We start from the raw sequence: 25,818 nt of genomic DNA on the forward strand, positions 1-25,818 counted from the left end.
ATAGTAACGCAACAAGAATCACGTCAGACTGCTAGGGGCAGCTTAGGAGGCTGGGGATGGGGGAGGGGGAGCCGTGATGAGTTAAAGGACAGCCTGGGCTACACAGTGACTTTGAGGTCCCTGTCTCTAATCTAGTACTTGGTGGCAAAGACGATCCCTTGCTCTGAAACTCCAAGGAACAGCAAGCACAGTCCAAGGTCAATGGTAAAACACTTGTCTGCCATTCACAAGAGTTTTTTTGTTTGTTTTTTGTTTTTAGAGCCAGAGAGGGGCAAAAAGGTGCCTGACACAAAGCAGTACTTGGGACAGCTACCATTTTGTAGACCAAAGTTAGTGTTCCCACATATGGAAATGACCGAGTAATGGCAGAAAAACCGGGAAGCCAGGGCTCCCGGGCGGTCCTCACTCTCCACCCTCCCGGACCCGCTCGAACCCCGCCTTCCTCCTGGCTCCGCCCCGCCCCTTTCCCCGTAGCCCCGCCCCACTCGCGCCGGACCGCCTCGCACTTCCCGGCCCACGCTAGTCTCGCGCGCTTTCAGTGAGCGCGAGCCCCTCAGCGAGGGCCGGCGGTTGGTCGGACGGATCCACCTGCCACGCCACGTGGGGGGAAGCGAAGGCGTACGTGGCCGCACTGTCCCCTCCGTTGCCCGCTTCTCAGGCACGGCCACTCTCCCTTGTGTGTTCTCCAACTCCCTTTGTGTGTGCCCAGGCGCCTGCTGGGGTCCGAGCGGCCTCGAGGAGCGAGCGTCCGCGGCTCCGCTGGGCGAGCTCCCCTCCCGGCGGGGAGCAGGTGGGAGAGGCCGAAGGCGGGCGGGGGCGGGAGGCGGCCCTAGCGCCATTTTGTGGGCACGAAGCGGTAGCTCGGCGGCTCTCTCGGCTTCCTCGCTGCGTCGGCTTCCTCTCCGTGCTTCCTAGCAGCGTCCTAGCGGGTGAGTTGCCAGCCGAGGGCGGCTTCCGTGCGTCGGCTGTCGCTCCGTGGGAGGCCCGAGGCGGCCTGCGCCGCGGGAAGGGAAGCTATGGAGCGGGGGGAGCCTAGTCCGCCTCGCGCCGCCGCGTCGTTAGGGCCGAGCCTGCCGGGCCGTGAAGCCGTGGGCGGAAGTTTGTCGCGGCCCCGGGGGGACCTCCCCCCCAGCAGTCTTCGTCCCTTCGGGTCTTCGCATCCGAGAGCAACCGTCGCCACCATGGGCCTTGTACTCCGGCGGCCCCACCCCAGGCCGAGTTGGAGGTGGGGGCGGGGGGGAGAGGAATCAACGTCGCCCGTCGCGCATGGCCTTCTGGGAAGTGGTGGCCTACATCGCGCGGGGCATCTGTCGTCGCTGCCCTCGACGCCCGAGCTTAGCGGCCCCCTTCCCGAAAATGAGGGACGGAGAAGGGCCGGGCCTCGGTGCTCGCCGCCGTCGGTTCCCGTGCTTCCCCGGCACAAGATGAGAGTCAATTGTTGCCCTCGCTCCACCCGCTTAAAGCACGTGCCGGACCCGGGGTAGCTCCCCAGACCTTGGAATAGATGAATCCGGGGCGGGCGTGGGGGTGGCGAGGAGATAAGTGCAGTCTGTAATCTTTGCGTTCCAGGTGAGAGAAGGGTGTTTGCAAGAGGAACAGTCTGGACAGAGTCACTTAGTTCTGTGTGATACTTTGTTTCTGTCCGGTTCTGTAACCGACCGGCCACGTGGTGGTACTGTTTGGCGTTCTAGCACCCGAAGCATATAGTAAGCCCCGAGAGATATGTGAATTGGCAAAAAAAAATTAAAAATTCGTTTATATTTCAGGAAACTGCCTCCTTTTCCTCGATTTTTTTTTCAGCGATGGCATATGAAACATTAGGTCTTAGGAAGTGGGACTAGGGCTGTGTGGTACCTAACTGTAAAGAGATTATTGCTCTTCTTTTGGTCATTTGTTTTTGTCTCTCTTTCCTTTAGAAAATTAAAGATGTCTGAGTACATTCGGGTAACCGAAGACGAGAATGATGAGCCCATTGAAATACCATCAGAAGATGATGGAACGGTGTTGCTGTCCACAGTTACAGCCCAGTTTCCAGGGGCATGTGGCCTACGATACCGGAATCCAGTGTCTCAGTGCATGAGGGGTGTCCGGCTAGTGGAAGGAATTCTGCATGCCCCGGATGCTGGCTGGGGCAATCTGGTGTATGTTGTCAACTATCCCAAAGGTTTGTGAATCACTTTGGCTTTTGCCATATTGTTGACTACAGTTGGGCTTGTGTGCCATCCTAAGTTGTAAATGGTTATTTGTGGCGGGTGGTGCCAGTGCAGAGCTTCATGTTTGCCAGACAAGTAGTCTGTGAGCTCCATCCCTGGGGTATGGCCTTCATGGCAGAATGTCCGGTTCTTTCAAACTTTGCTTAGACCACTCTGCAGGTCCCCAGTCTAGGGAAGTCACGATTGAAAATTACAGGACTCTTTTTTAGGATTCGCTGTTTAAATGTTTAGCCATTGGAACACTCATTGACAATTTTGATACCAGATTTAGGCTGTTAAAACTAAATGCCTTGGGGACTGGAGAAATGGCTCAGTAGCTGCTCTTCCAGAGGACCTGGTTCAATTCCCAGCACCCACAGGACAGCTTGTAACTGTCTGTAACTGGGCTCAAAGGTGTTTGCCACTAAGCCAGGCTTTCTTAGGTCAGCTCCATGTGTGCCTGGTGCAAAGGGACATCTGACCTGAGATAAGGTTCTGGTCTTATTCTCTTTGCCTCTTGCTCCTGCTGTTCTTTTTGGGTTTTTCAAGGCATGGTATCTCTAGTTTTGGAGTTCTGTAGACTAGGTTGGCCTTGAACTCATAGGGATCTGCCTCCCAAATACTGGGATTAAAGGTGTTCACTGCCACCATATGGTTGCACACCTTTGATCCCAGCACTCCAGGAAGCTAAGGCAAGTGGATCTCTTGAAAAGAGTGATTGCATGGGAATTGGTGCATTGTTGATTTTACTTAATGATGTTGCTGACAAAGTGCTGCATGTACCTATAATCCCCAGCATTGGGGGGTGAGGCCGAAAAATTGAGAGTTTGAGGCCAGTCTGGGCTATGAGTTTTGTACCAACCTGATTTATATATAGCAAGCCATCTCAAACAACCATAGTCAGTTCACCAAATTTGGGAGGAAGCCTGGCGTTGATGGCGCACATTCTTATCCCAGCACTTAAGGAAGCCGAAGCAGGTGGATCTCTGAGTTCAAAACCAGTCTGGTCTACAAGAGCTAGTTCAGGACAACCTCCAAAGCCACAGAGAAACCCTGTCTCGAAAAACCAAAAAAAAAAAAAAAGAAATGAACGGGACTGGAGATAGAATGTAGTAGAATGCTTGCCTACATTTAGGTGACTGAGGTGGCACACAGCCAGCAACTGCAGGAGTGTGGGGCAGAAGAGATTCTTTGAAACCGGTTTTGGTGGCATAATGAGACCCATTTCTGTAAGCAAGCAGTATTGCTGAAAGTCTGGACAAGACCAAAGCACCCGAGTTTATATGTGGAAATAAACGATGCTATTTTTTCTTTCTATATATATATTGGTAAGTACATATTGCATATTTTTCTGTGCATCACAAGAGGATGTCTGGTCCCCTGGATCAGTCAGATATATTCAATGCCACAAAATTAAAAGGAAGTAGAATTGAATTGCATTGATTTGGATGCAGGTTTTGAGGACATGCAGTTGATTTTACAATCCTACATTATTCAAGTCCTGGGCCAGGGAGATAGCTGATATCAGTAAAGACACTTACAGAACAAGACAAGCAGCCTACTCTCTAGAACCCACTTAAAAGGTGGCGCACGCCTTTAATCCCAGCACTCTGGAGGCAGAGGCAGGTGGATCTCTGAGTTCGAGGCTGGGATGGACAGATAGTCTCAAACAATACAGAGAAACAGTCTCGTTAAAAAAGCCAATTGCAGTGGTGTGTAGCCTTCCCAAAAAAACACCCTTCCTAACAGGACAGAAGGCCAGAAACTTTACAAATGCTATACTGGGAAATTATAAGATAATATGAATAAAACTAGAGTGGGGGTGGGGTCGAGACAGGGTTTCTTTGTGTAACCCCGATTGTCCTGGAACAGCTTGCAGACCAGGCTGGCCTTGAACTCACAGGGCTCCACCTATTAACTGCTAAATACGGATTTCTGCTTGCTTTGTTTAGATAACAAAAGGAAAATGGATGAGACAGATGCTTCCTCAGCAGTGAAAGTGAAAAGAGCAGTCCAGAAAACATCTGATCTAATAGTGTTGGGTCTCCCTTGGAAAACAACAGAACAAGATCTTAAAGACTATTTCAGTACTTTTGGAGAAGTTCTTATGGTTCAGGTAAACTTGATTCTGGGTAGCAGCTTTCTTTCTATATGTGTGGATCCTAACAGTAGTGAACCTTATTAGGAAGTAACACCAAAACTAATGGTTGGGGGGGGCACCATAACATTGAGAACTTTATTAAAGGTGAAAGCAATAGGAAAGTTGAGGATTACTGGTTTAAAGGAAATAGGTCATATTAGAACTTATATTTGTGCTCATTGTAAAACATTGTTAAGTTCTGTGTGGGTCATTCGTTCTCTACTGTTAATGATGCGATTCCCTATTGATTTTGCCTTGAACTAACTTATTAACTTTAATGTGCTCTTTCATTCAGTTGAAGCCATTCAAGTTTATGTGAACTGATTTGGTGTATGTGTGGTATTAGAATAAATTTCAGTTATCTTTTCTTAGGTCAAGAAAGATCTTAAAACTGGTCACTCTAAGGGATTTGGCTTTGTTCGATTTACGGAATATGATACCCAAGTGAAAGTGATGTCCCAGCGACACATGATAGATGGGCGATGGTGTGACTGTAAACTCCCCAATTCTAAGGTACTCTGATCTTTGCCTGTATGCTGGGTAATTTTTTTTTGTTATGTGAATTTGGAAACGTTGACGGCAGGAAAAGTTTGCTTTCCAAGGCAGGTGTGTCTGTAGCCTTGGCTGGCCTCAAACTCCAGTATCTACCTACCTGCCTCTGCTTTCCAGGTGCTGGGATTAAAGGTGTGAGCTACCCACCACCCAGCTTAATCTTAGGAGTGTTAGTTTCCAGTTTTCAAGACAGGGTTTCTCTGTAGCTTTGGAGGCTGTTCTGGAACTCAGAGATCTGGAGTGCTGGGACTGAGAGGTGTGCACCACCACTCACGGTTTTAATGTGCTGGGAAACCTGGTGTCCAGTGCTTTGCTGGGCAAGTGCTTGACCCCACTTGAGATTTTTTGTTGTTGTTGTTTTGTTTTCAAGACAGGGTTCCTCTGTATTGTTTTGAAGGCTATCCTGCTCTGTAGACCTGGCTGGCCTCGAACTCACAGAGATCCGCTTGCCTCTGCCTCCCGAGTGCTGGGATTAAAGGCGTGCGCCACCAACACTCGGCTAACCCCACTTGAGTTTTATCCCCAGCCCACACTTATTCCAAGCAAGCAAATGAGACTTAATTATTTGGGACATTTCGTTTGGGGTCAAAGTATGCTTTCGAAATTTAAAACTTTACTTGGGCTGGGGAAAATAGGTCAGTCCATAAAGTGCTTACCCTTATACATGAGGGTTTGAATTTGATCTGGGAACACACATTTTTATTTTGAGACAGGGTCTCTGCAAAGCCCTGGCTCTGTACCAGACTGGCCTTAAACGCAACACAGATCAGTCTGCCTCTGCCTTCCATGTGCTGGGTGGGGTTAGCCACTGCATGAAGACCTGTGCTGCTACTCCCAGCCAGCCAGGTGTGTGTGGTTTGTTTTTTTAAAGGAGCTGAGTGGTAGGATGTGTTTATAATCCCGCCCTGGAGTTGGGTGGAGAGGCAGTCTAATTCTTGGAGCTTTCTGGCTACTGATCTAGTTAGCCAAATAAGAGTTCGGTGAGACCCAGCCTCATAAAGGAAGGTAGAGAATGACTGGGGTCAACCTCTGTCCCAAATATGTACATAATGGTCTCTTCTAAAAGAAATTGAAACTCTTGGTGTTGCATTCCTGTAACTCTAGCTTGTGGGAGGTAGTAAGTAACAGGATCAGGAGTTCAGATTGTCCCCGTATATCAAGCTTAAGGCCATCCTGGGGTACAGGAGAGCCTGTTTGTTTTATTTATTTATTTATTTATTTGGTTTTTTGAGACAGGGTTTCTCTATTGTTTTGGAAGCTGTCCTAGAACTCGCTCTGTAGACCAGCCTGGCCTCGAACTCAGATCCGCCTGCCTCTGCCTCCCAAGTGCTGGGATTAAAGGTGTGCGCCACCAACGCCCAGCCAAAAGCCTGTTTTAAAATCCAGGAAATAAGGCGGAGAAATTGGTTAATTAGTAATTACTTGTTTTTGGAGACGGCTGGTTCAGTTTTCAGCACCCATGTGGTAGCACACAACCTCAGTTCTGAGTGACTCTTCTGACTCTAAAGGGCACCAGACATGTACTTTGTTCACATAAACACATGAAGGCACGAAGCACACTCTTTTGAGATCACTCAGAGGCACAGGCCATCCAGAGATAGACAGTGAGACTTTGTCTCAAAGAGCAAGACACGGGTGGGGGTGGCACAGTAACAGAGTACACCTTTATGTATTTATTTCTACTCTTCCTTTTGACCAGCAAAGCCCAGATGAGCCTTTGAGAAGCAGAAAGGTGTTTGTTGGGCGTTGTACAGAAGACATGACTGCTGAAGAACTTCAACAGTTCTTTTGCCAATATGGAGAAGTGGTAGATGTCTTCATTCCCAAACCATTCAGGGCTTTTGCCTTTGTTACCTTTGCAGATGATAAGGTATTTTTCTTCATTTGTTCCAGGGCTGGGTATTTATCTGGTTCTGTGCTCCCATATGTGTCGAACGTAGCACACCAAGTGCTGAGCTCAGTCTCCAGCCCAGAAAATGGTGACTACCCTCTCTGGGTAGAGTTATGGGGGTTTATAGATAGTCATGCCGTGCCCTTCAGTTACTTTGTTCATATTTTTTAATTGCAAATGTTGATGATATTACCAAAGTGGAATTAGCATTGCTTGCTTTTTCTTCTGCTTAGATGGGTTATACTAAGATTTTGGTTTTATTGCTGTTTTGGTGTATGAGTTGGTGGTTTAATTACCTTTTACATCCCTTGTTTCTTGTAGGTTGCCCAGTCCCTTTGTGGAGAGGATTTGATCATTAAAGGAATCAGCGTGCATATATCCAATGCTGAACCTAAACATAATAGCAATAGACAGTTAGAAAGAAGTGGAAGATTTGGTGGTAATCCAGGTGGCTTTGGGAATCAGGGTGGGTTTGGCAACAGTAGAGGGGGTGGAGCTGGCTTGGGAAATAACCAGGGTGGTAACATGGGTGGTGGAATGAACTTTGGAGCTTTTAGCATTAATCCAGCAATGATGGCTGCAGCTCAGGCAGCACTGCAGAGTAGTTGGGGTATGATGGGCATGTTAGCCAGCCAGCAGAACCAGTCGGGTCCATCTGGTAATAACCAAAGCCAGGGCAGCATGCAGAGGGAACCAAATCAGGCTTTTGGTTCTGGGAATAATTCCTACAGTGGTTCTAACTCTGGTGCTCCTCTTGGATGGGGATCGGCATCAAATGCAGGGTCAGGCAGTGGTTTTAATGGTGGCTTTGGTTCAAGCATGGATTCTAAATCCTCTGGCTGGGGCATGTAGGCAGTGGGTTGGTGATAGGTTGGTGGGTCGGTTGATAGGTAGGTAGGTCTAGAATGGTGGGATTCAAATTTTTCTAAACTCATGGTAAGTATATTGTAAAATACATATGTACTAAAAATTTTCAGATTGGTTTGTTCAGTGTGGAGTATATTCAGCAGTATTTTTGACATTTTTCTTTAGAAAAAGAGGAAAAGCTAAATGAATTTTATAAGTTTTGTTATATAAAGGGTTAAAATACTGAGTGGGTGAAAGTGAACTGTTTGCCTAATTGGTAAACCAACACTACAATTGATCTCAGAAGGTTTCTCTGTAATAATCTGTCATTGGACTTGTTAAATGGATTCTTTGCATGTTCAGAGTAGAAACCATTGGTTAGAACTACATCCTTTTCTCATTTTAATTTGAATCCCACCCTATGAATTTTTTCCTTAGGAAAATCTCCATTTGGGAGATCATGATGTCATGGTGTTTGGTTTTGGTTTTGTTTTTAACACTTGTCTTCCTTCATATACGAAAGTACAATATGAAGCCTTCATTTAATCTCTGCAGTTCATCTCATTTCAAATGTTTATGGAAGAAGCACTTCATTGAAAGTAGTGCTGTAAATATTCTGCCATAGGAATACTTCTGTCTACATGCTTTCTCATCCAAGAACTCGTCATCACGCTGCACAGGCTGCGTCTTTGACGGTGGGTGTTCCATTTTTATCCGCTACTCTTTATTTCATGGAATCGTATCAACGCTATGAACGCAAGGCTGTGATATGGAACCAGAAGGCTGTTTGAACTTTTGAAACCTTGTGTGGGATTGATGGTGGTGCCGAGGCATGAAAGGCTAGTATGAGCGAGGAAAGGAGAGAGCGCGTGCAGAGACTTGGTGGTGCAAAATGGATATTTTTTAACTTGGAGAGATGTGTCACCCAATCCTGTGGCTTTGGTGAGAGAGTGTGCAGAGAGCAATGATAGCCAATAACGTACGAATGTTTTTGCATCAAAGGACATCCACATCTGTTGGAAGACTTTGAGTTTTGTTCTTAGAAAACCCACTTTAGTTGAATGTGTTAAGTGAAATACTTGTACTTCCCTCCCCTCTGTCAACTGCTGTGAATGCTGTATGGTGTGTGTTCTCCTCTGTTACTGATCTGGAAGTGTGGGCACGTGAACTGAAGCTGATGGGCTGCGAACATGGACTGAGCTTGTGGTGTGCTTTGCAGGAGAACTTGGAAGCAGAGTTCACCAGTGAGCTCAGGTGTCTCAAAGGGTGGACGTTCTCATGTCTGTTAGCAACCATAAGAATGCTGTTTGCTGCAGTTCTGTGTCCTGTGCTTGGATGCTTTTTATAAGAGTTGTCATTGTTGGAAATTCTTAAATAAAACTGATTTAAATAATATGTGTCTTTGTTTTGCAGCCCTGAATGCAAAGAATTCATAGCAGTTAATTCCCCTTTTTGACCCTTTTGAGATGGAACTTTCATAAAGTTTCTTGGCAGTAGTTTATTTTGCTTCAAATAAACTTATTTGAAAAGTTGTCTCAAGTCAAATGGATTCATCACCTGTCATGCATTGACACCTGATACCCAGACTTAATTGCTATTTGTTCTTGCATTGTCCAAAGTGAAAGTTTTTCCATGGGTTGTTTTGTTTTTAATCTAGTTTTTCATAAGTCTGGGTGACAGAACTTAAAATGGTAAGCAGTTACCCTCCAGCTTGTTCTGAGTGCCTCTGTGCATTTGAGTGATTTTTCTAGTGACATGGATGTAGAAATGTCCATTGGGAAATCATGCCTTCTAAAAGTACTATTTGGGAGAAGGGACAAAACAGTTGTTTTCAAATGCTTTGTAGCAGACTGTATCCATGGAAACGAGGGGATAAGCATCTTTCTGTTGGGGCTTTGAAAAGTGGAATTAATTGCAATAGGGATGAAGTAGAAGAAACAAGAAACCGTGTGCCTGAAATCTTTAAGAAGCCTGATAGCTTTAAGAACTAGTGGGGAGGGTTGTCTGCCTGTGGCTGTCTTGAGTGAGGTGGGCTCTTAACTCTCTAGGGTGTGGGGCATACCATGATGCTCACAAAGTCAGTAGACTTCACAGTGCATTGTAAGAATGTAAAAGCAATAATGAAACCTTGATTGTTGTACTTTTCCTGTAATTACTGAGGACTGGGGAGCTCCTTTTCTAACTGGAAACGTGACCATTTTTGTGTTGGTGGTTTTCCTAATGCCCTTACCTGAATTAGATTATGATAAATAGGTTTGTCATTTTGCAAGTTGCATGTTTTAAAAATTTATATCCTTTAGAGACTTGTTATGAACACAGTGTTTCTTATTCAGTATCCTCTGTAAAAGGATCTTGGGTTATTGTAAAAAATTTTTTCTCTGCATCTAAATCTGCATGATTTCCAAACCCTGTACATCTGAATTTTGCATTTTAGCACTTGCACTATTACTCAGCAGCAGTAACATGGTAACATTAAAATGGTTTTCGGGGACCTCCAAAGACTAAAGTGGCAAGCCGTCCAGGAGCCCTGGGGTAAGTTACTTGTCCATGGCATGGTTTTGGCCCCTTGTTTGCACTTGCTAAGAGTCACTGGTCATGGAAGGCTTCCAGTGCTGAGTAGCCTTTTAACATGTTTATGGTATGACGTAGCTGTGGATAGTTGTTTGCCCTAAATGAAGTTTTAGAAATAAACTACTTGGCATAGATTTGGTTTTGAAAGTATTTGGTCACAAAATGCATTCATTCTTAAAAGAAATCTTTGAACCACAGTTAAATAAAAAGTTCTCTTGCCACCAACAGTTTAGTGTCTGGAGTCTTAATGGAAAAAAACATGTTTCATGACAAAAATGCTAGAAAGCTAAACAGTGACTTCTGTGGGAAGACACAGTATATAGCATTTTCAGCCTTTAAAAATGTGAGTCTCCAGGTGGGAGTGGTGGCACATGCCTTAAATCCCAGAAACTAAGTTGTAGGCCAGTTGTGGTGAGACCCTATCTCAAAAACTTGGAAAAGCCTAGTAGAACCAAATGTGACATTTTAAAATTAAGGCAGTGTTAGGAGAGTTATTTCAGGGTGAATCTGTTGTATGTGAGAATGGTTCTCCTGTGTAGTTTCTGCTGTTGTGCCATCTGTGATCTATTTGGCTCACCACTGTCCATGTATAGTGGCACACATTTCATAACCACCACTTGGGAAGCCAAGGCAGGATGGTAAATTTCAGGTCAGCCTAGACAACACAGTTATCCCCAAGGTGAGGGAGGAGGGTGAGATCAGAATGTATCTTAGTTGGCTTACCCAGCTAGTATGTCCAAATTCCTGGGATTGATTGCTAGTACCAGATACAATGAGGTATGGTATCACACCCTGTAATCCCTCAGCATTTAACTGGTGGAAGCAAAAGAAAGGTTGGGCTGTCTGCTACATTATGCAATTTTTAAGGCTTTTGAAATGGATTGCTGAATCACCCTTTTGAGGGGTAAAATACTATTCCATGTTCTTTTTATCTGACAATTTGGTAAATGAAATGTGGTAGGATATGCCTATAATCCCAGTATTCTGGAAATGGACAACCAACATTGTTTTATGGCATTGATTTTTAAATAGGAAAAGTCACATACCTGCTTTCAATTTAACCTTTAAAAAGAGAAGTGATCAGATATTTTGGAACCAATACTGTTGTAATCTGTAAGAGCACTTTCAGAACTCGTTAAAACATCTAAACACACTAGAAAAATCAACAGCCAGTCCCTGTTGAGAAATGGGAACAGCCAGTATGAAATACTAAGTGGGTTGTAGTGAATCAAATACAACTTGAGGAGGGGAGTTGGGGTGGGGTGGCAAAGATGAATGGACAGAGTTTTCACTGGTGAGTGTCATGTGCCTATAGTTTGATCTTTTGATGTTTGAAGTGGGCCATTGATGCTTCTTGGGTTCTGTGACTAAGAGCTTTTCCAGGTACTTGTAAAAACAAGGAATAATTTACTGATTGGAGGCATACAACTTAAAATTTTCTTATTATGTTCTCAATCCAGGGAATATAGTTTATGACTTTTGTATAGACTCCATACTGGTCTGCCTCCCCACAATGAATGGAACCCCAGGAAACTACTCCTCCCACAAACCAACGCTGTGTTTCATTGTCTAGAAATACTAATGCCCCTCCACTGTCCCCTCTGCAGCTGTCCTTGCCACCAGTTTCTAAGCCAGCACAGAGCATGTTAGCAGTTACTCTCCCTCCTGGGTACAGCTGCTTTTCATATGCAGAAGTACATTTTTGATGGTCGACAATTGGTATGTCCACAAACATGAGGTTTCTAGCAAGCCACCCCTTCTGGGTTAACCCCCAGCCAGCCACAGTTCCCATGCTGTCTGTTCTCATCAAGGGTGCAGCTTCTTTTCTTGGCAGGCAAACAGGCATGATGCTTCTATTGACTGTAACCTTGTTCTTGAGTTTAATCAGTGCTATATCGTTGTCAAAGCCAGCACCGTGATTGTAACCTTCGTGTATAAAGACAGCCTCAGCCCAGGCTTGGGTGTAGTCAGGTGACAGCCTTTTGAGGATGCCCATGCGAATGTCCAGAGAAGACACTGCCTCTGCTATCCCATACACAGCATGAGCAGCTGTTAGAACCCAGTTGTCGTGTAAAAGAGCACCTGCTGCCATAGTTTCACCCAGTAATAAGACTTGCCAAGGAAAGTTGCCAGGCTTTGCGTGCTGCCCTCCAAATATGCGTCCTCCTGTAGCAAGTGTGGACAATCCACAAACTGGGAAAGAACAGAGTCTGTTTAGTGTCAGCCAAGTTACATCCCATGTAGGCATCCTCGCTGGGTGTTCAAAGATCTGATAACTATCACATCTCACAGATTCTTAGGGTTTCCTGAAAGGGAACTAAGATGGGGAAACTGTGTAGAGTACAGACATGAAATGTGCACAAAGATGAACACAGCATAAAGGCAAAAGGTCAGGTGTCCCACTTTTTACCTGAGTTCTAGAAATTCTGGAAGGAACATTATGTGTTTTGGTTTTTTTGTTTTTGTTTTTTTCGAGACAGGGTTTCTCTGTGGCTTTGGAGGCTGTCCTGGAACTCGCTCTGTAGACCAGGCTGGCCTCGAACTCACAGAGATCCGCCTGCCTCTGCCTCCCGAGTGCTGGGATTAATGGAAGGAACATTATGATTTACAAAATGACTGTTGCCCTTCACTGTAAAACTACTAAAAACCAGAGCCCAGATTCTAAAATTTGTAGTTTTGGTGTGGTTGAGTCATCTAAACATTTAAGTTTACAGTGTCTCTATTGCAAACTAATTACTTAGGAATGCAACATATGTTTCTTTTTATGGTCTTACACTTTGATTAAAACTTAGAAGCAGCATGTCCGCCAAATACAGGGTTAGAAAACAAATTTCAGCCAGCTAAAATGGGGCTAATGAGTGTATTACTACCTTTCAATATTTTTAAAAGAGCATTCTCAACTATTGTTGAGCCAATTCTAGTTAAAAAAATACTATTAAAAGGAAAATTGCATTAATGTTTTAAAAACCTAGATGTTGAAAACAATTGCTTAGGGAAATAATGAAGTTAATAGCACTTTTACAGAGAATTTGTGTTTATAAATGTATAAATGGTTTCAGATAATTTAAGAAATCATTTAATTTTTTTATGCTTGCCTAGTCATAAGGTCAAGAATGATCGAATGAGTGCTAACTAACACCTAGCAAAGGGGTGATGAAAGCACACTATTGGGATTATGTTAGTCTAAGAAACCAGATGCTGAGCTTCCATGTCTGCCTACCCCAGCTAGACTGGCCCATCCTCCATCTACTCTTTGTCAGCTAAGAGTCTTTATAAATGCGTCCATTACCAGGCTCACAGACTGGGAGGGATTTTTCTCCTTTGGCGCTCGTCCAAAATCCATCAGCCTCACACACATATTTACCTGCAAATCATTGGAAAAGCACAAATGTTTTAACTGTGGTTGTCATTTGCCTGAATAACCCCTTGAAAAATGTTGCTTCTTGAGCATCCGTCGTGGGGAGAGGTGTGTGAATAACCATTTTACATGATTTCATAAATAGGTGTCGGCATTACCATGTTTGCTTGCAAAGTGGAAACCTTTTAGATGTGTAACTTGAATATGTATCAAGATCTCAAGTGCTTAATGATAAGGTTTTGACTTGTTAAATTAAACCATTTGGAATATATTGTGTGTTTGTAGTAGTCATTTACTGGATAAGATCTGTTTTCAGATTCTTGCAAATTGACATTAAAGTCACTTTAACTATAATATTTCACTTAGCACAAGGGAGAAAGGCCTTTTAATCCTTTGTCTCCCTTAGCCAAAAGTCTGTTTCAAGTTTATATTCAACCTCAAGGGCTCAAGTTCCAAATACTATCCACCCCTCCTTGAAGAAAGTACTTACCATCTCCACTCATTGTGTAGAAAGTCTCTTCACAGCTGTACTGAATGATGGCCTTGTAGGTGGTTACTTCTGGGCCTGTGATGTAGTTCATGTGGCCATTGGGTAAGTCATCAGGAGGGCCACAGTCAACAACTAGTAAAACAGGGAAGAATCCCTTTGTGCCTTGGACCTGTACTCTGGGGTGGACATTGTGGCTTGGTTGGGTACTTAAATGGTACATGCCCCAGAATGCTCTCTGGGACTTGGAGAGCCAGGTGGGTCATGTGCTGCTCTCCTCTCTACAAGGTGAATGGCACTAATGCCACTTCTAAAAGCAAGAACAGCTTCAGTTTGATAGCTCTTAACTGAAAGGACTTTTTCAGAAACACTTGGAGCTGCATAGCTCACTAAAGAAATGGTCTGTAGGAGAACACAGAAGAAAAGCCTGTGTGACTTAAGTCAGTCAACTAAGGGACTTGTTTCTATAGTCCTGTTCAAAGTGTAAATGCCCTAGAACTTGCTCTGTCCTCTGCCTCTGAAGTGCTGGGTGTGAGTTTTATGTTCATTGGTGTTTTGTCTGCAAGTACATAATGTGTGAAGGTGTCAGACAACCTGGAACTGGAATTCCAGGCCAGTGTGAGCTGTGGGTGCTGGGATTTGAACCAGGGTCTTCAGGAAGAGCAGACAGTGCTTGCTCTCAACTGCTGAGTCATCTCCAGCCCTGGTTCAGATACTTAACTGCTTCCGTTGTGGCTGCTTTGCTGTGTCACAGGTGATATAGCACCTTGTGTCTACACCTGCACAGCAAGCAGTGGCAGGGGCACACCCGGGCTGTCTTAACTGTCCACACACAGTCAAACCAGCTCAACATTTCACACTGAAAGGAAGTGTGAGGATGTAAATCTGTAAAACGTTAAGTTCTGGGCTGGACAGGTGGCTCAGAGGTTAAGAGCCCTGCATGTTCTTCCAGAGGTCCTGAGTTCAATTCCCAGCAACCACATGGTGGCTCACAACCACCTATAATGAGGTCTGATGCCTTCTGGTGTACAAGCATGTATACCGATAAAAAAAAAAACTATGCATAATAAGTAATTGAGTTCCTCCCAGAGCTTGTTTTACAAAAGTGTTGTAATGCCATGATCTATGTACAGTCATGGGTGTGTGCCAGCTCAGTATTGGAGGGAGGATCTCATGAGGGTCAGGCAAGTGAGTCTTTGCCACTGAGCTCCTTTCCATTGTTTGGTTTTAGAAGTTTCTCTTTCCAAATCTGTGTACTTTTGTGTGTGATTCTGTACGTGTGGTAGGTGTGCACACTGTACAGAACTGGTCCTGTCCTACACTTGTGCATGCACACGTATGCCCTCGGTGGAGGGGCTGGGGTGAGAACTGGAGAGAGGCCTACACAGTAATGTCATGCTTTGCTATAGGTTGATAGGCATTAAGAGGCTCAGACTTTTTTCCTGCATTTCTTCTGTCTACAAGGGTGTCATTTTACACTTAGAGAAGTTATTTCCAGCATGCTGCCATCCTTTCCCCAGTACTTAACCCCAGAGCCTTGAGCAGAAGTAAATCTGGGAGTCAAGCTCTAATGATTCACTTGGCAGGGAGGTGGGAATGACTAGAGAAGCCACAGAAATGGTGGATGGGCTTGGTTGCTGCTCAGAATAGGGTGCTTTATGCCCCCAGCACCCAGCAAAAAATCAGACATGGCCATGTGCTTCCTAACTAAGATGTGAGGCACCCTCTTGGGGTTAAGCAGCCTTACAATTCATAGCAGCAAAATTGCAGTTACAACATTACAATGAAAATTTTGTGGTTGGAGGTCTCAACATGAACTGCTGCATTAAAGGCCAGCAGCAATAGGAAGATTGATGACCACTGCTCTACTACATGTGCCTTCCTTCACATGTGTAGAAATGAAGGGACAACAGAGAAATGGTACAGGTGGCAGCAAGGGAAAGGGGTTGTCACCATATGACCGTACTGCTGCACTCCGGTATTGGCCGGTCCCAGGACCCATCTTTCTGACAGACAGCAGTGAATGATTCCAGGGGTACAGAACCCTGAAAGGGAAATTGAGAAAATGAGTTCCCTGTTAACTTCAGGTCACTCCCTGATCAGTGCTCCCAGGTGAGGGCAGCAACCATGTAGGACCTTGCCACAGCTGCCTTGTTTCGTGTGCACATTTGCTGCCAATAGCTCTGCTGCTTTGTCACCTGTGCCGCCGTGGCGTTGTATACATTAGTACCCTGACTGACTCTTACCATATGCTGCTTTCCAGTGCATCCTAGAACCCTGGCTCAGCGTTGTTGCCGGTGCACTCTTCTCATCTGTTTCCTTCCTCTGGGGGTGGGGGCTAGCCCCTACCCCCCTCCACCTTTTATGAAGTCCTGCTGTCCTGGAACTCTTTGTAGACCAGGCTGGCTTTTGAATTCTTAAGAGGTCTACCTACTGCTTCTGCCTCCTGAGTGCTGGGATTAAAGGTTTGCACAATCCCCCACACCACTTAATTTTTTTTAAGATTTGTTTTATGGGTTTGAGCATTTTGCCTGCATGGATATATGTATACAACCTGTGTGCCTGGTGTCTAGAGAGGTCAGAAGGCAGCCTTGGACCCCCTGAAAAGACTTGGGGCTTGTGAGCTACCATTCAGGCACTGGGGACTGAACTCCAGTCCTCTGCAAGAACAGCAAGTGTGCTACTCATCTCCAGCCTTACAGTTTCTTTATACAAAGTGCCAGATGGGGCCAGTGAGATGCTCTGCAGCTGAGTAGCTGGCCGCCAAAGCCTGACAACCTGGGTTTGAGGTCTGGAACCTACATGGTAAAAAATAAAAAAACCTAACACCGAGAAGCTTGTCCTCTGACCTCCACACTAGCATGTGTGCAGCCACACATGTAAATACATGATAGTTTTTTTTTTTTGTATTGTTTTGGAGGCTGTCTTGGAACTAGCTCTGTAGACCAGGCTGTCCTCGAACTCACAGAGATCTGCCTGCCTCTGCCTCCCGAGTGCTGAGATTAAAGGCGTGCGCCACCAACACCCGGTGGTACACACTTTTAATCTAAGGCATGTGGATTTCTAAGGCCAGCTTGGTCTATGGTCTGCATTTAGTCCAGGGAGAGAGTATGAATTAGCGAAAGAGGGTGCCATTTGTAAAAGCTGTAATGTTGTAACATTTTTCAGTTAAATTATAAACATAGGATGTACAGAATGCTTTTTTAGCATCTACAAAGTCCTGGGTTTGGTCCAAAGCACCACTACACTGTATGATGGGACAAGTTAGTCTCGGCACTGGGGAAGTAGAAGCAAGAGGATCAGTACAAGGACATCCTCAGCTGTAGCAAGCCCAGAGGCAGCCTGGGCTACATAAAGCTGTTTCAAAACAATTGAACAAGTCTATGGTCTAGTCAAGCAGTGAAAGAGTCTGACCAAGAAGTATGCAAAGTGGGACTTCTCCAGTTTGCCTGGAGTCTCCACAGGCTGGACTCCATCCCTAGCTGTCATTCCAGGGTTATTGCTTTTTACCACTGGGATTCAGTGACAATTTTAAAGAACACAAAGAGGATGAGTTAATCTCTTACCTGTGCCCTGAAGCCACATGCTAAGCAGTTTTTAAAATTATATTCCCTCTCCCTTACCAGTGAGCACTATTTATAACTTTGCAGAATGTACTCTTTCCAGGGCTGCCTAATCTTTGTGGGCCCAGGGAAGGTTGTCAGCTGACCAGGAAAGACTTAATTTAATGGGAGCACCCTCTGCAGAGCTCATGGAGCACCAGGTAAACACACACCTTTTTGTTGTCTCAGCCACTTTCCAGAGAGCTGCTGCAGTGTGCAGATGAACAGAAAGTCTCTTAATGACTAGCTCTCTAAAAGCGTTTACAACAGACAGGGATGGGGGTGCAGGCATACTTTGTGTGTGTGATTCAGTTCTCAGCACCAAAAGTAGAACTTGGAGCGAGTGTGACCATGTATACCTATAATCCCGGCATTGGAGAGCCTGAAACAGGAAATCAAAAGCACAAGTCTCAAGAAGTAACAGCTGGGTATGGTGGTGCACGCCTTTAATCCTAATACTCTGGAGGCAGAGGCAAACAGATGTGTGAGTTCGAGGTCAGCCTGGTCTACAAAGTGAGTTCCAGGACAGCTAGCACTACACAGAGAAATCCTGTGTCAACAAAACAAAGGGCGGAGCCCCGCCTTACTGGTTAAGAGCATTGGCTGCTCTTCCAGAGGACCTGGGTTCCCAGCACTCACATGGCAACTTAGAACTGTAACTCCAGTTCCAGGGGTCTGACACCCTCACGGAGACATACACAAGCAAAATACCAATGCACATAAAAATAAGCATTGAAAAAAAATTTAGAAAAACAGCCCACGTGTTGGTGGCGCACACCTTTAGTCCCGGCACTCAAGAGGCAGAGGCAGGCGGATCTCTGGGAGTTCAAGGCCAACCTGTTCTACAGAGCGAGTTCTAGGACAGCCTCCAGAGCCACAGAGAAACCCTGTCTCATAAAACCAAAATAAAAAAATTTAGAAAAACAAGACAGACTTGTCAGCATATGCTAATAATCCCAACAGTTGGGAGGCTGAGGCAGGAGGGTTTTAAATAGGCCAGCATGGGCTACACAGTCAAACTGCTTCAAAACAAAAATGAGGAAGAATTCTCCCCAGACACCCTCAGAAAGATTCTCCATAGTTATTGCACTTTATTTGCTACAAACTTACTACTTTGATTTTTTTTCTACATAGGCACTTCAAATTTCAAAGTCATTGTAGTCATAGGCACATAGTTCTTTTTAGTAACTCACTTGGAGAAGCTCAAAGCCAGTCTTGCAGAAGACAGAAAAACTGTCCTTCAGGACGTACTTGGCTTGCACTGGTGAGATGTGACCATTAGGTGGCACCATTGGATCGGGGCAGGGCTGTGCTGCACAGAGGAAAACACTATTCTGAAGTCTGTAAGGCCAGGTCTGAATTTAGCAATCTGCATTCTTGATTATAAATGAAATAAGAGGCAGAGAGAGCCTGTCTCAAGTATGGTGGTGGTCTTAACATGTACCAAAGGCAAAATTAAGTTGATTCACTTGCACAAATCAAAACTTGTTTTGTTTCTTTGTCCGTGACTCAGCTACAGGGCTGGAAAGACGGTCAGCAATAAGAACGCTGCTTTCTAGAGGCCTCCAGTTTGGGTCCCACATCAGATGGCTCAACCATATGTAACCCAGCTTCAAGGAGTCTGACCCCTCTGTCCTCCAGGGGGCATCTGCACATGAGTGGCATACGGTAGATTTTCTTGGGGGGGGGCAAGAGGAAGGAGAACTGGGGTTGGTATGTAAAATGAATGGCAATTTAAAAGAAAGAAAAAGTGAAAAAAATTGCCGGGTGTAGTGGCACACACCTGTAGTCCCAGCACTTGGGAGACAGAAGCAGGCAGATCTTTGTAAATTCAGACCAGCCTGGTCTAACTGGTCTAAAAGCAGGTTCCAGAACAGCCTCCAAAGCCACAGAGAAACCCTGTCTCTGAAAAACCAAAAAAAAAAAAAACAAAGGGAGAAAAAGGGTGCTGGAGACAAGGCTCAGTGCTTAAGAGCACTGGCTGCTCTTCCAAAGGAACCAAGTTCAATTCCCAGCACCCACATGACAGCTCACAGCTGCCTGTAACTCCAGTTCCAGGCAAAAGGATACCTTTATGCACAGAAAATAGTTAAACATTATTTTTAATGAAAAAAAAAAACAGGAGCTGGGCATGGTAGCATACACCTTTAATCTCAGCACTTGGGTGGCAAAGGCCAATGAATCTTAGTTCAAGGCCAGCCTGATCTACAAAGTGAGCTCCAGGACAACCAGACTGTTACACATAGAAGCCCTGTTTTGAATCACACACCCCCAAAACAAGAAAACCAAATATGCAAGATAATTGAGTCCTCTATACCAGGAAGATGACATATGTGATTTGAAACCAAGAATGTCACTTGTAGGAAAAGAACAAGACTGAGATTAAGTGACAGTGGTGTGTCCCTCCCCTGGAGTCAGTAGACAGCCCTTGCCTCAAAGGCTGTGCCACAGAGACTTAACATTTTCCCCTCTGAATTCAGAGACTGTTGGGGACTCTAGCTTCTGTACGTCTTTTTTTTTTTTTTTTTTATAACCATGCTGAGCCCTGGGCACAGGCCTTGTGCAGGCCAGGCAGGCGCTGTACTCTGAGCTGCAGCTGCACCCTTCTTAGCACATAGGAAGTGAGATGCGTGGGGAAGGGGACCGGTGCCTGGACGGGTGGATGTGTGGGTGGTTGTGGGGATCACAGACCCTGGCCGGAAACCCACTCCTAGATCAGCCTGGGAGCAGGCAGCTGGGAGACAATGTTTACTGAAAACAATTCAGTGCCATAAATTCCTGATAAGGGCTTGATAAGGGCTCGGGTCACTGAAACACCCTAACTTTGATCTTCCCAATGGCTAGCTACTCCCTGCTATTTTCCAATTCTGGTGCCAGAGATTTAACCACCAGCCAGGGGGAAGGAGAGGGCTGGGAGAGGAGTGTGAAAGGTCTGTTGGAGATTTGTGAGTGTATGGATGGCAGAAGTTTTTTCTAAAGGGAAGCGTTTTTCTTGGGAAGTTCTCTTAAGCCGATTTGGGGAGCATAAAGTTTTCTTAATGCAACCGACTGGTCTCTGTGTCATCTATCCCGACCACCTCGCCATATTCTCGGATACAGGCTGCGCAGGAGGCGCGGCAGGTGGTGAGGGATAAGATAGAGGGAAGCATGGACCTGGAATCCCAGCACCTGGCCTGAGGGGGGAAGACCCAGCTTTTGCTTTTTTTTTTCTCTTTTTAAGATTTATTTATTTATTATGTGTACAGTGTTCTGTACTGCATGCATAACTGTAGGCCAGAAAAGGGTACCAGATCTCAATACAGATGGTTGTGAGCCACCATGTGGTTGCTGGGAATTGAACTCAGGACCATTGCCCAGGTAAGTGGCTGCCTGGGTGAAGGGACCGAAGGAAGAAGGGAAAACTATTATAGTTGGTCCAAGCAAGGACCAACACTTGACAGACCTGTGTAGTCTATTGATGCTGCATCAGGGACAGAAACAGCTGCCTGGACCAGAGAGCCCTTGCCTACCTGTGCTTGTGTAGTGTATCTTCCAGCCCGTGTGGTTCCCAGACTCATCAGTGGCAAATGAGATGGTCACACTGTTGCTGTTCGTCTCGATCCTGTGGGGCAGCGTCTTCCCACAAAACGGGCTGTATTTCCCCTTGTCTGTTTGGATCTGAACAAAGAGACACTGACGCCCCAGGACTTGCTGGAGGGGTCTGACCTCTATGTTAGAGGGGTACACCCCAGCTGAAGCCGGCTGGGGCAGGCCCGGACAAAAGGTGGGCACCCTGTCCTTGATGCTGAAGCCACAGCCTGGCTTAGATGCCCCCCAGAAAGACTGAAGGGGTTCACTGGAGGACAGAAGGTTGAAAGAAATGGAGGGCCGTTGAGGGGAAGAGCCACCACAAGGTAAGGGTTCAGGAGGCAGACCTTGAGGGAGTCATAGGGGCACTGAGCCTCAGGGTGCGCCTCCACATCGAAGGATCCCACGAAGTCCAGGGTGACACTGAAGCCCTCCTCCAGGCGGATGCTGTAGGTGCAGCTGGAGAGTTTGGGGTACGGCCGAGGGTATTCGGGGCTACTGAGCTCCCCAGACCTCCCAGTGAACATCTGGCCTGAACACAGGGCTGGGCGGAGAGAGGACAAGAAGGCATGACTGCTCGTAGAAACGGGGAACTACCTGGGGCACTATGTCCTACACTCTCATCCCAAATGGTGCCAAAGGACAGTTAAGAGGGCTCTGTGGCTGGAGCAGGATAGCACCAGGGATGGTTTGCCAGGGTCCAAACTCCTACTCCAGGGTCAGAGTCACAACTCAAGGGGTGAAGAGCAAAGGAAAGGATGCAGGCCCCAGGCTGCCCCCCAAGGTCCTTAGGAATTCAGGGAAAGGAAGGGAGGGTCTCCTAAACTCAGGGCTTTTCCCTGCTCTCAAATCACTGGTGTCCACCTCAGCAGTCCTAAGTGAGTCCACAAGGGGGCTCCTGCCATGTCTGACAGGAACCAGCCCAGAGGGCTTGATCCCAGAGAACAAGCTGGAAGGCTTTCCCCAGGCCTTTCCTGTTCTTAGAAGTGACCCTGGGGACAGTTGAGGGAAGTTTAAGTCACCAGTCTGCCCCTCCTTTCTGAGAAAGTTCCCCCACAGCCGCCTGCTCAGGGTGGGAGCTGACTGGTGGGGCCGCTTGTGGCTTGTGGGCAATGAAGACTTCCCAGACAGAAGTCCTGGGAGGGAAGCTGCTCCCTCAGCAACACCCCCTCGGTCTCTGTTTTGAATCAAGCTCCTCCCGGTCGGTCAGGAAACAGACCTGCGTTGCCCTATAAACAAGAAGGCGCTAAAGATGTCCTGAGATCAGCCCCCGGGGGAGCCAGTCTCCCAGTGTGAATGGAGGCTAATCCCTGCTGGTTCCGTGCCCCAGAGACAAAATAATGGGCCTAAAGCAAGCCCTTTGCAAGTGCCTATGCCCCTGGCGAGGGCTCCGCCATCAGGCCGGAGGGAAGGGGGATGAAGATGAAGGGACCCAGGTTGCTCTGCTGCCTCCAGCTCAACCCCGCTCCCCTCAAGAGACACACAGCCACAGTGGAGACGGAGGCAGGTTTATTATTGCCATGGGTAAGGTGCACGGTTGGGGCAGCTGGCAGCCATTCCAGCCTGACTCGGGGCTGCGGTGTGTGGGCTGCACTGACTTCTGGGGTGGGCAGGCTGGAGCTGAGGGAGGCTAGAGGCTCTGCTCTGGAAGAGAGATGGGGTAGGCATCAGAAAGACTGCGGAGAGCAGTGCTAGGGCGAAGGACCAAGAAACAGTGTAGAGGCCGGGCGTTGGTGGTGCACGCCTTTAATCCCAGCACTCGGGAGGCAGAGGCAGGCGGATCTCTGTGAGTTCGAGGCCAGCCTGGTCTACAGAGCGAGTTCCAGGACAGCCTCCAAAGCCACAGAGGAACCCTGTCTCGAAAAAAACCAAAAAAAAAAAAAAAAAAAAAAAAACAAGAAAAGAAACAGTGCAGAGTAGGGGCTAGGGCTGGGAACGGTGGCTTTGAGGCTGCCTGCACCGCCCCCTACCCTGAGGGTCGGCGATAGAGGGAAAGCAAGGCCCAGGTGCGCCCAGACACCAAGCCTACCTAGGAACCGCCCAGGAGGAAGAGGCCACTGGCAGGGGAGGAGTCGGGTATGCTAATGGAGTGGGAGGGAACAGAAGAGCCCCGCCTTCTGAGCAGAACTGCGCCTGCCTGGGGACCCCGAGCCACCTGGTGCTGAAGGGGTGCCCCACCCCTCACCTGAGCAGGTGTGCTTGTTCTGGTGAAGAACGTAGCCCGCTCTGCAGGAGCAGTAGTAGCCGCCCAGGTAGTTGTGGCAGTAATGGTCACAAGGGGCATCTTCTCCTGAGGGCACTCGGCATTCATCCACATCTGGAGGGGAGGGGGGTGCAGGCAGGAGGGAAGAGATGGATGGACCAGAGCTCAGGCCTTGGTGGTCCACTTGAGAGGAGGCCTGCTGCTTGACAATTCACAGGCCTGGGCCAGACATGCAGAGAGCACCCTTGCTAAACCAGTGGCAGGTCCCGTACGGCTCCCGGGACAGTGGAGGGCACAGCCACCACAAAGCCAGTGGAGAAGAGGGTAGATGGACCCCGTGCAGTAGCTTTCTGAGCACAGAGAGCTCGCGCACTTGCCTCAAGTCACACAGACCGTCCCTACAGGGACCAGAGTGTGCAGTCAAGTGTGAGGTCTCACGCTGAGGTCTGTGCAAGCTCTTTGTAACCTGGTCCGAGCTCTGCGGGCATCATTAGCAGTCACCAGTCACCAGTGTGAGGATTCAGGCATTATGCTGGCCTGCCCCCAGAATGCCCTCAGGCAGTACCCTGGTCAGCCCAGGTACAAAGGACCCCTTTAAAAGAAAGACCCCTGCCCCACTTTTGCCCTTTGCTTTTTTTTTTTTTTTTTTTTTTTTTTTGGTTTTTCGAGACAGGGTTTCTCTGTATTGTTTTGGAGGCTGTCCTGGAACTGGCTCTGTAGATCAGGCTGGCCTCGAACTCACAGAGATCCGCCTGCCTCTGCCTCCTGAGTGCTGGGATTAAAGGCATGCGCCACCAGTGCCCGGCCTTTTTCCCACTCCCAGGGCAGTCAGGACTTTCCTGTCTCCCTGTTCTCGTCTGTCCTCTCTGTCTCTGTCTCTTTATCTCTTTTTGGACCCCGCCTCCCCTTTCTAGTAAATCTTCTCACTTACGCTCTGTCTGCCTGGCGTGTTTGTCCCCCGCCTCGGCCACCCTTGCCTGCCTTGGAGTCGCCAAGGTTCACCTCGCGCATTACCGTAACAACCAGGCTCTGTCCCCTGAATTCACGTGGCGGGTGACATCAGGCCATGGCAGGACTCACCTTTCCTGCTGGTTTGACCTGAGTCCAGGGCCCCAGGAGAAGTGGGAGGCAAGCGACCAAAAGAGGGGACGAGGCTAAGACAGCACAGTCACCCAGCTGCCGCTGGGCAGCCTGGACCCCTACTGCGCTCACCCTCGGCTGCATAGAAGGCCTCAAAGCCCGTGAATGGCTTCTCATTGGAGTAGTCCGAGCGGAAGGTGACCTCCAGGTTAGGACCCAGGGAGTAGAAGGTGTCATTGCCAGGCGCCTGCTCAGTGTCTGTACTCTCCTGCCCACACAGTGTGGCTAGCACCTTGTTCCCTGAGCTCAACTGTGGGGCCAGAGGGAGGGAAGGTTAGACCCAGGCCTGGCCTCTCTTATGCCGTAGCCCTTGGAGCAGTCAGAAACCCCCTCGGGTACCTTGACAAAGTCATACTCGCAGCGGTAAGAGAGCTCCAGGTTGAAATGAGTGAAGTAGAGGCGCAGGCGGTAGCCGGGGGGTGCAGTCAGCTTCCAGGACCGGTCCTGATTGTTGGCATAGTTCCCCGGGAAGCCAGGTGACACCAGGCGTCCGAATACCGGCTCAGGCCACTTTGAGGCCAAAAGTGGGGTCACCAAGCTCCACAGCAGGCCCAGGAAGGTCAGCAGCCTGTGGGCAGGAGAGGGACATGAGGGTCCAGGCCTAATCCCTCCTGCTCCCCCGGAGGCCGTGGACGGCTCACCCACCTCATGATGTGACCCCAGCTCTGCAGGCCCAGCTGGACTCACCTTTGATCTGTTTGTCCAGCACCTGGCCCTGCCCCCGACCTCCCAGACCCAGGGATTCTGGGAATCCAGCAGTGGCTTCTGCCAGCCTCACTTCCAGGCAGGAAGGCTTGGTGGCTCTGGGGACCAGAAGCTTGACTTGGCCACAAGCTGAAGGCAGACCCTCACCCACCTTCAGAGTCCTACCTGGAGGGACCAGGAGGGTCTGGTGGGCCGGAGTCTCCATGAGAACATGAGCTGCCTAGATGGCCCCCTCAACTCAGGGAGAGACAGAAAAGGTGACTTGAGACGACATATGAACCCAAGAGGACAGGGAACGCGGCACAGAGGACAGGATGCGCTACATTTGGGAGCGTGAATGGTGGGTGGCAGATGAAGGGGAGTCTCGCTGGCGACTGCTGAGCCTGAAGCTGAATGAGGAACCAGGAGAGAGTTAACTCATCTGAAGTCAGTGTCTTTCTATCTAGCTATGACTGACTCAACTGTGTAGACCAGGCTGGCCTCGAACTCACAGAGATCCGCCTGCCTCTACCTCCCGAGTGCTGGGATTAAAGGCGTGCGCCACCACCGCACGGCCATGAAAGA

General features: G+C 47.6%; 2 protein-coding genes across 7 annotated transcripts; one reads left to right on the forward strand and one right to left on the reverse strand.

Moving 5' to 3' along the window:
• Nucleotides 1-789: 789 nt before the first annotated feature.
• On the forward strand, nt 790-10,417 carry LOC101833182 (TAR DNA binding protein). Of its 6 annotated transcripts, none has more exons than XR_002384820.2 (7): nt 1,917-2,164; nt 4,145-4,308; nt 4,705-4,845; nt 6,584-6,754; nt 7,097-7,241; nt 8,177-8,316; nt 9,035-10,417. XR_002384820.2 is itself a non-coding variant. In XM_005079317.4 (6 exons), exons 2-6 carry the CDS (start codon nt 1,927-1,929, stop codon nt 7,625-7,627), a joined length of 1,245 nt encoding a protein of 414 aa, XP_005079374.1. In that variant the 5' UTR covers nt 790-929; nt 1,917-1,926; the 3' UTR covers nt 7,628-9,014. The 6 variants fall into 6 exon arrangements, 3 of the variants coding, with proteins under 3 accessions (XP_005079374.1, XP_040591023.1, XP_040591024.1); XR_001197026.3 differs by having other exon boundaries at nt 7,097-7,223; XR_001197027.3 differs by having other exon boundaries at nt 7,097-7,214.
• A 1,167-nt stretch (nt 10,418-11,584) lies between these two features.
• On the reverse strand, nt 11,585-25,459 carry Masp2 (MBL associated serine protease 2). Its single transcript, XM_040734906.1, has 11 exons — nt 25,420-25,459; nt 24,889-25,322; nt 24,622-24,799; nt 23,392-23,523; nt 21,554-21,750; nt 21,149-21,296; nt 18,833-18,951; nt 16,004-16,082; nt 14,041-14,172; nt 13,482-13,556; nt 11,585-12,385 (listed from the first exon to the last, which is right to left on the reverse strand). Exons 1-11 carry the CDS (start codon nt 25,457-25,459, stop codon nt 11,622-11,624), a joined length of 2,298 nt encoding a protein of 765 aa, XP_040590840.1. The 3' UTR covers nt 11,585-11,621.
• Between the last annotated feature and the right edge of the window lie 359 nt (nt 25,460-25,818).

The sequence above is a fragment of the Mesocricetus auratus genome, unplaced genomic scaffold (assembly GCF_017639785.1).
Source record: "Mesocricetus auratus isolate SY011 unplaced genomic scaffold, BCM_Maur_2.0 Super-Scaffold_100042, whole genome shotgun sequence".
In the NCBI taxonomy this organism is placed as follows: domain Eukaryota; kingdom Metazoa; phylum Chordata; class Mammalia; order Rodentia; family Cricetidae; genus Mesocricetus; species Mesocricetus auratus.

Coding starts and splice junctions, on each gene's coding strand:
- Masp2 (XM_040734906.1), bottom strand. CDS start 25,459: ATGGAGACTCCGGCCCACCAGACCCTCCTGGTCCCTCCAG. Junction 23,524..24,621: donor GGCCTTCTATGCAGCCGAGG/GTGAGCGCAGTA, acceptor CCTCCCCTCCAG/ATGTGGATGAATGCCGAGTG. Junction 18,952..21,148: donor GATACACTACACAAGCACAG/GTAGGCAAGGGC, acceptor TCCTCTGTGCAG/CACAGCCCTGCCCCGATCCA.
- LOC101833182 (XM_040735089.1), top strand. CDS start 1,182: ATGGGCCTTGTACTCCGGCGGCCCCACCCCAGGCCGAGTTGGAG. Junction 1,226..1,916: donor CACCCCAGGCCGAGTTGGAG/GTGGGGGCGGGG, acceptor TCTTTCCTTTAG/AAAATTAAAGATGTCTGAGT. Junction 4,309..4,704: donor GAGAAGTTCTTATGGTTCAG/GTAAACTTGATT, acceptor ATCTTTTCTTAG/GTCAAGAAAGATCTTAAAAC.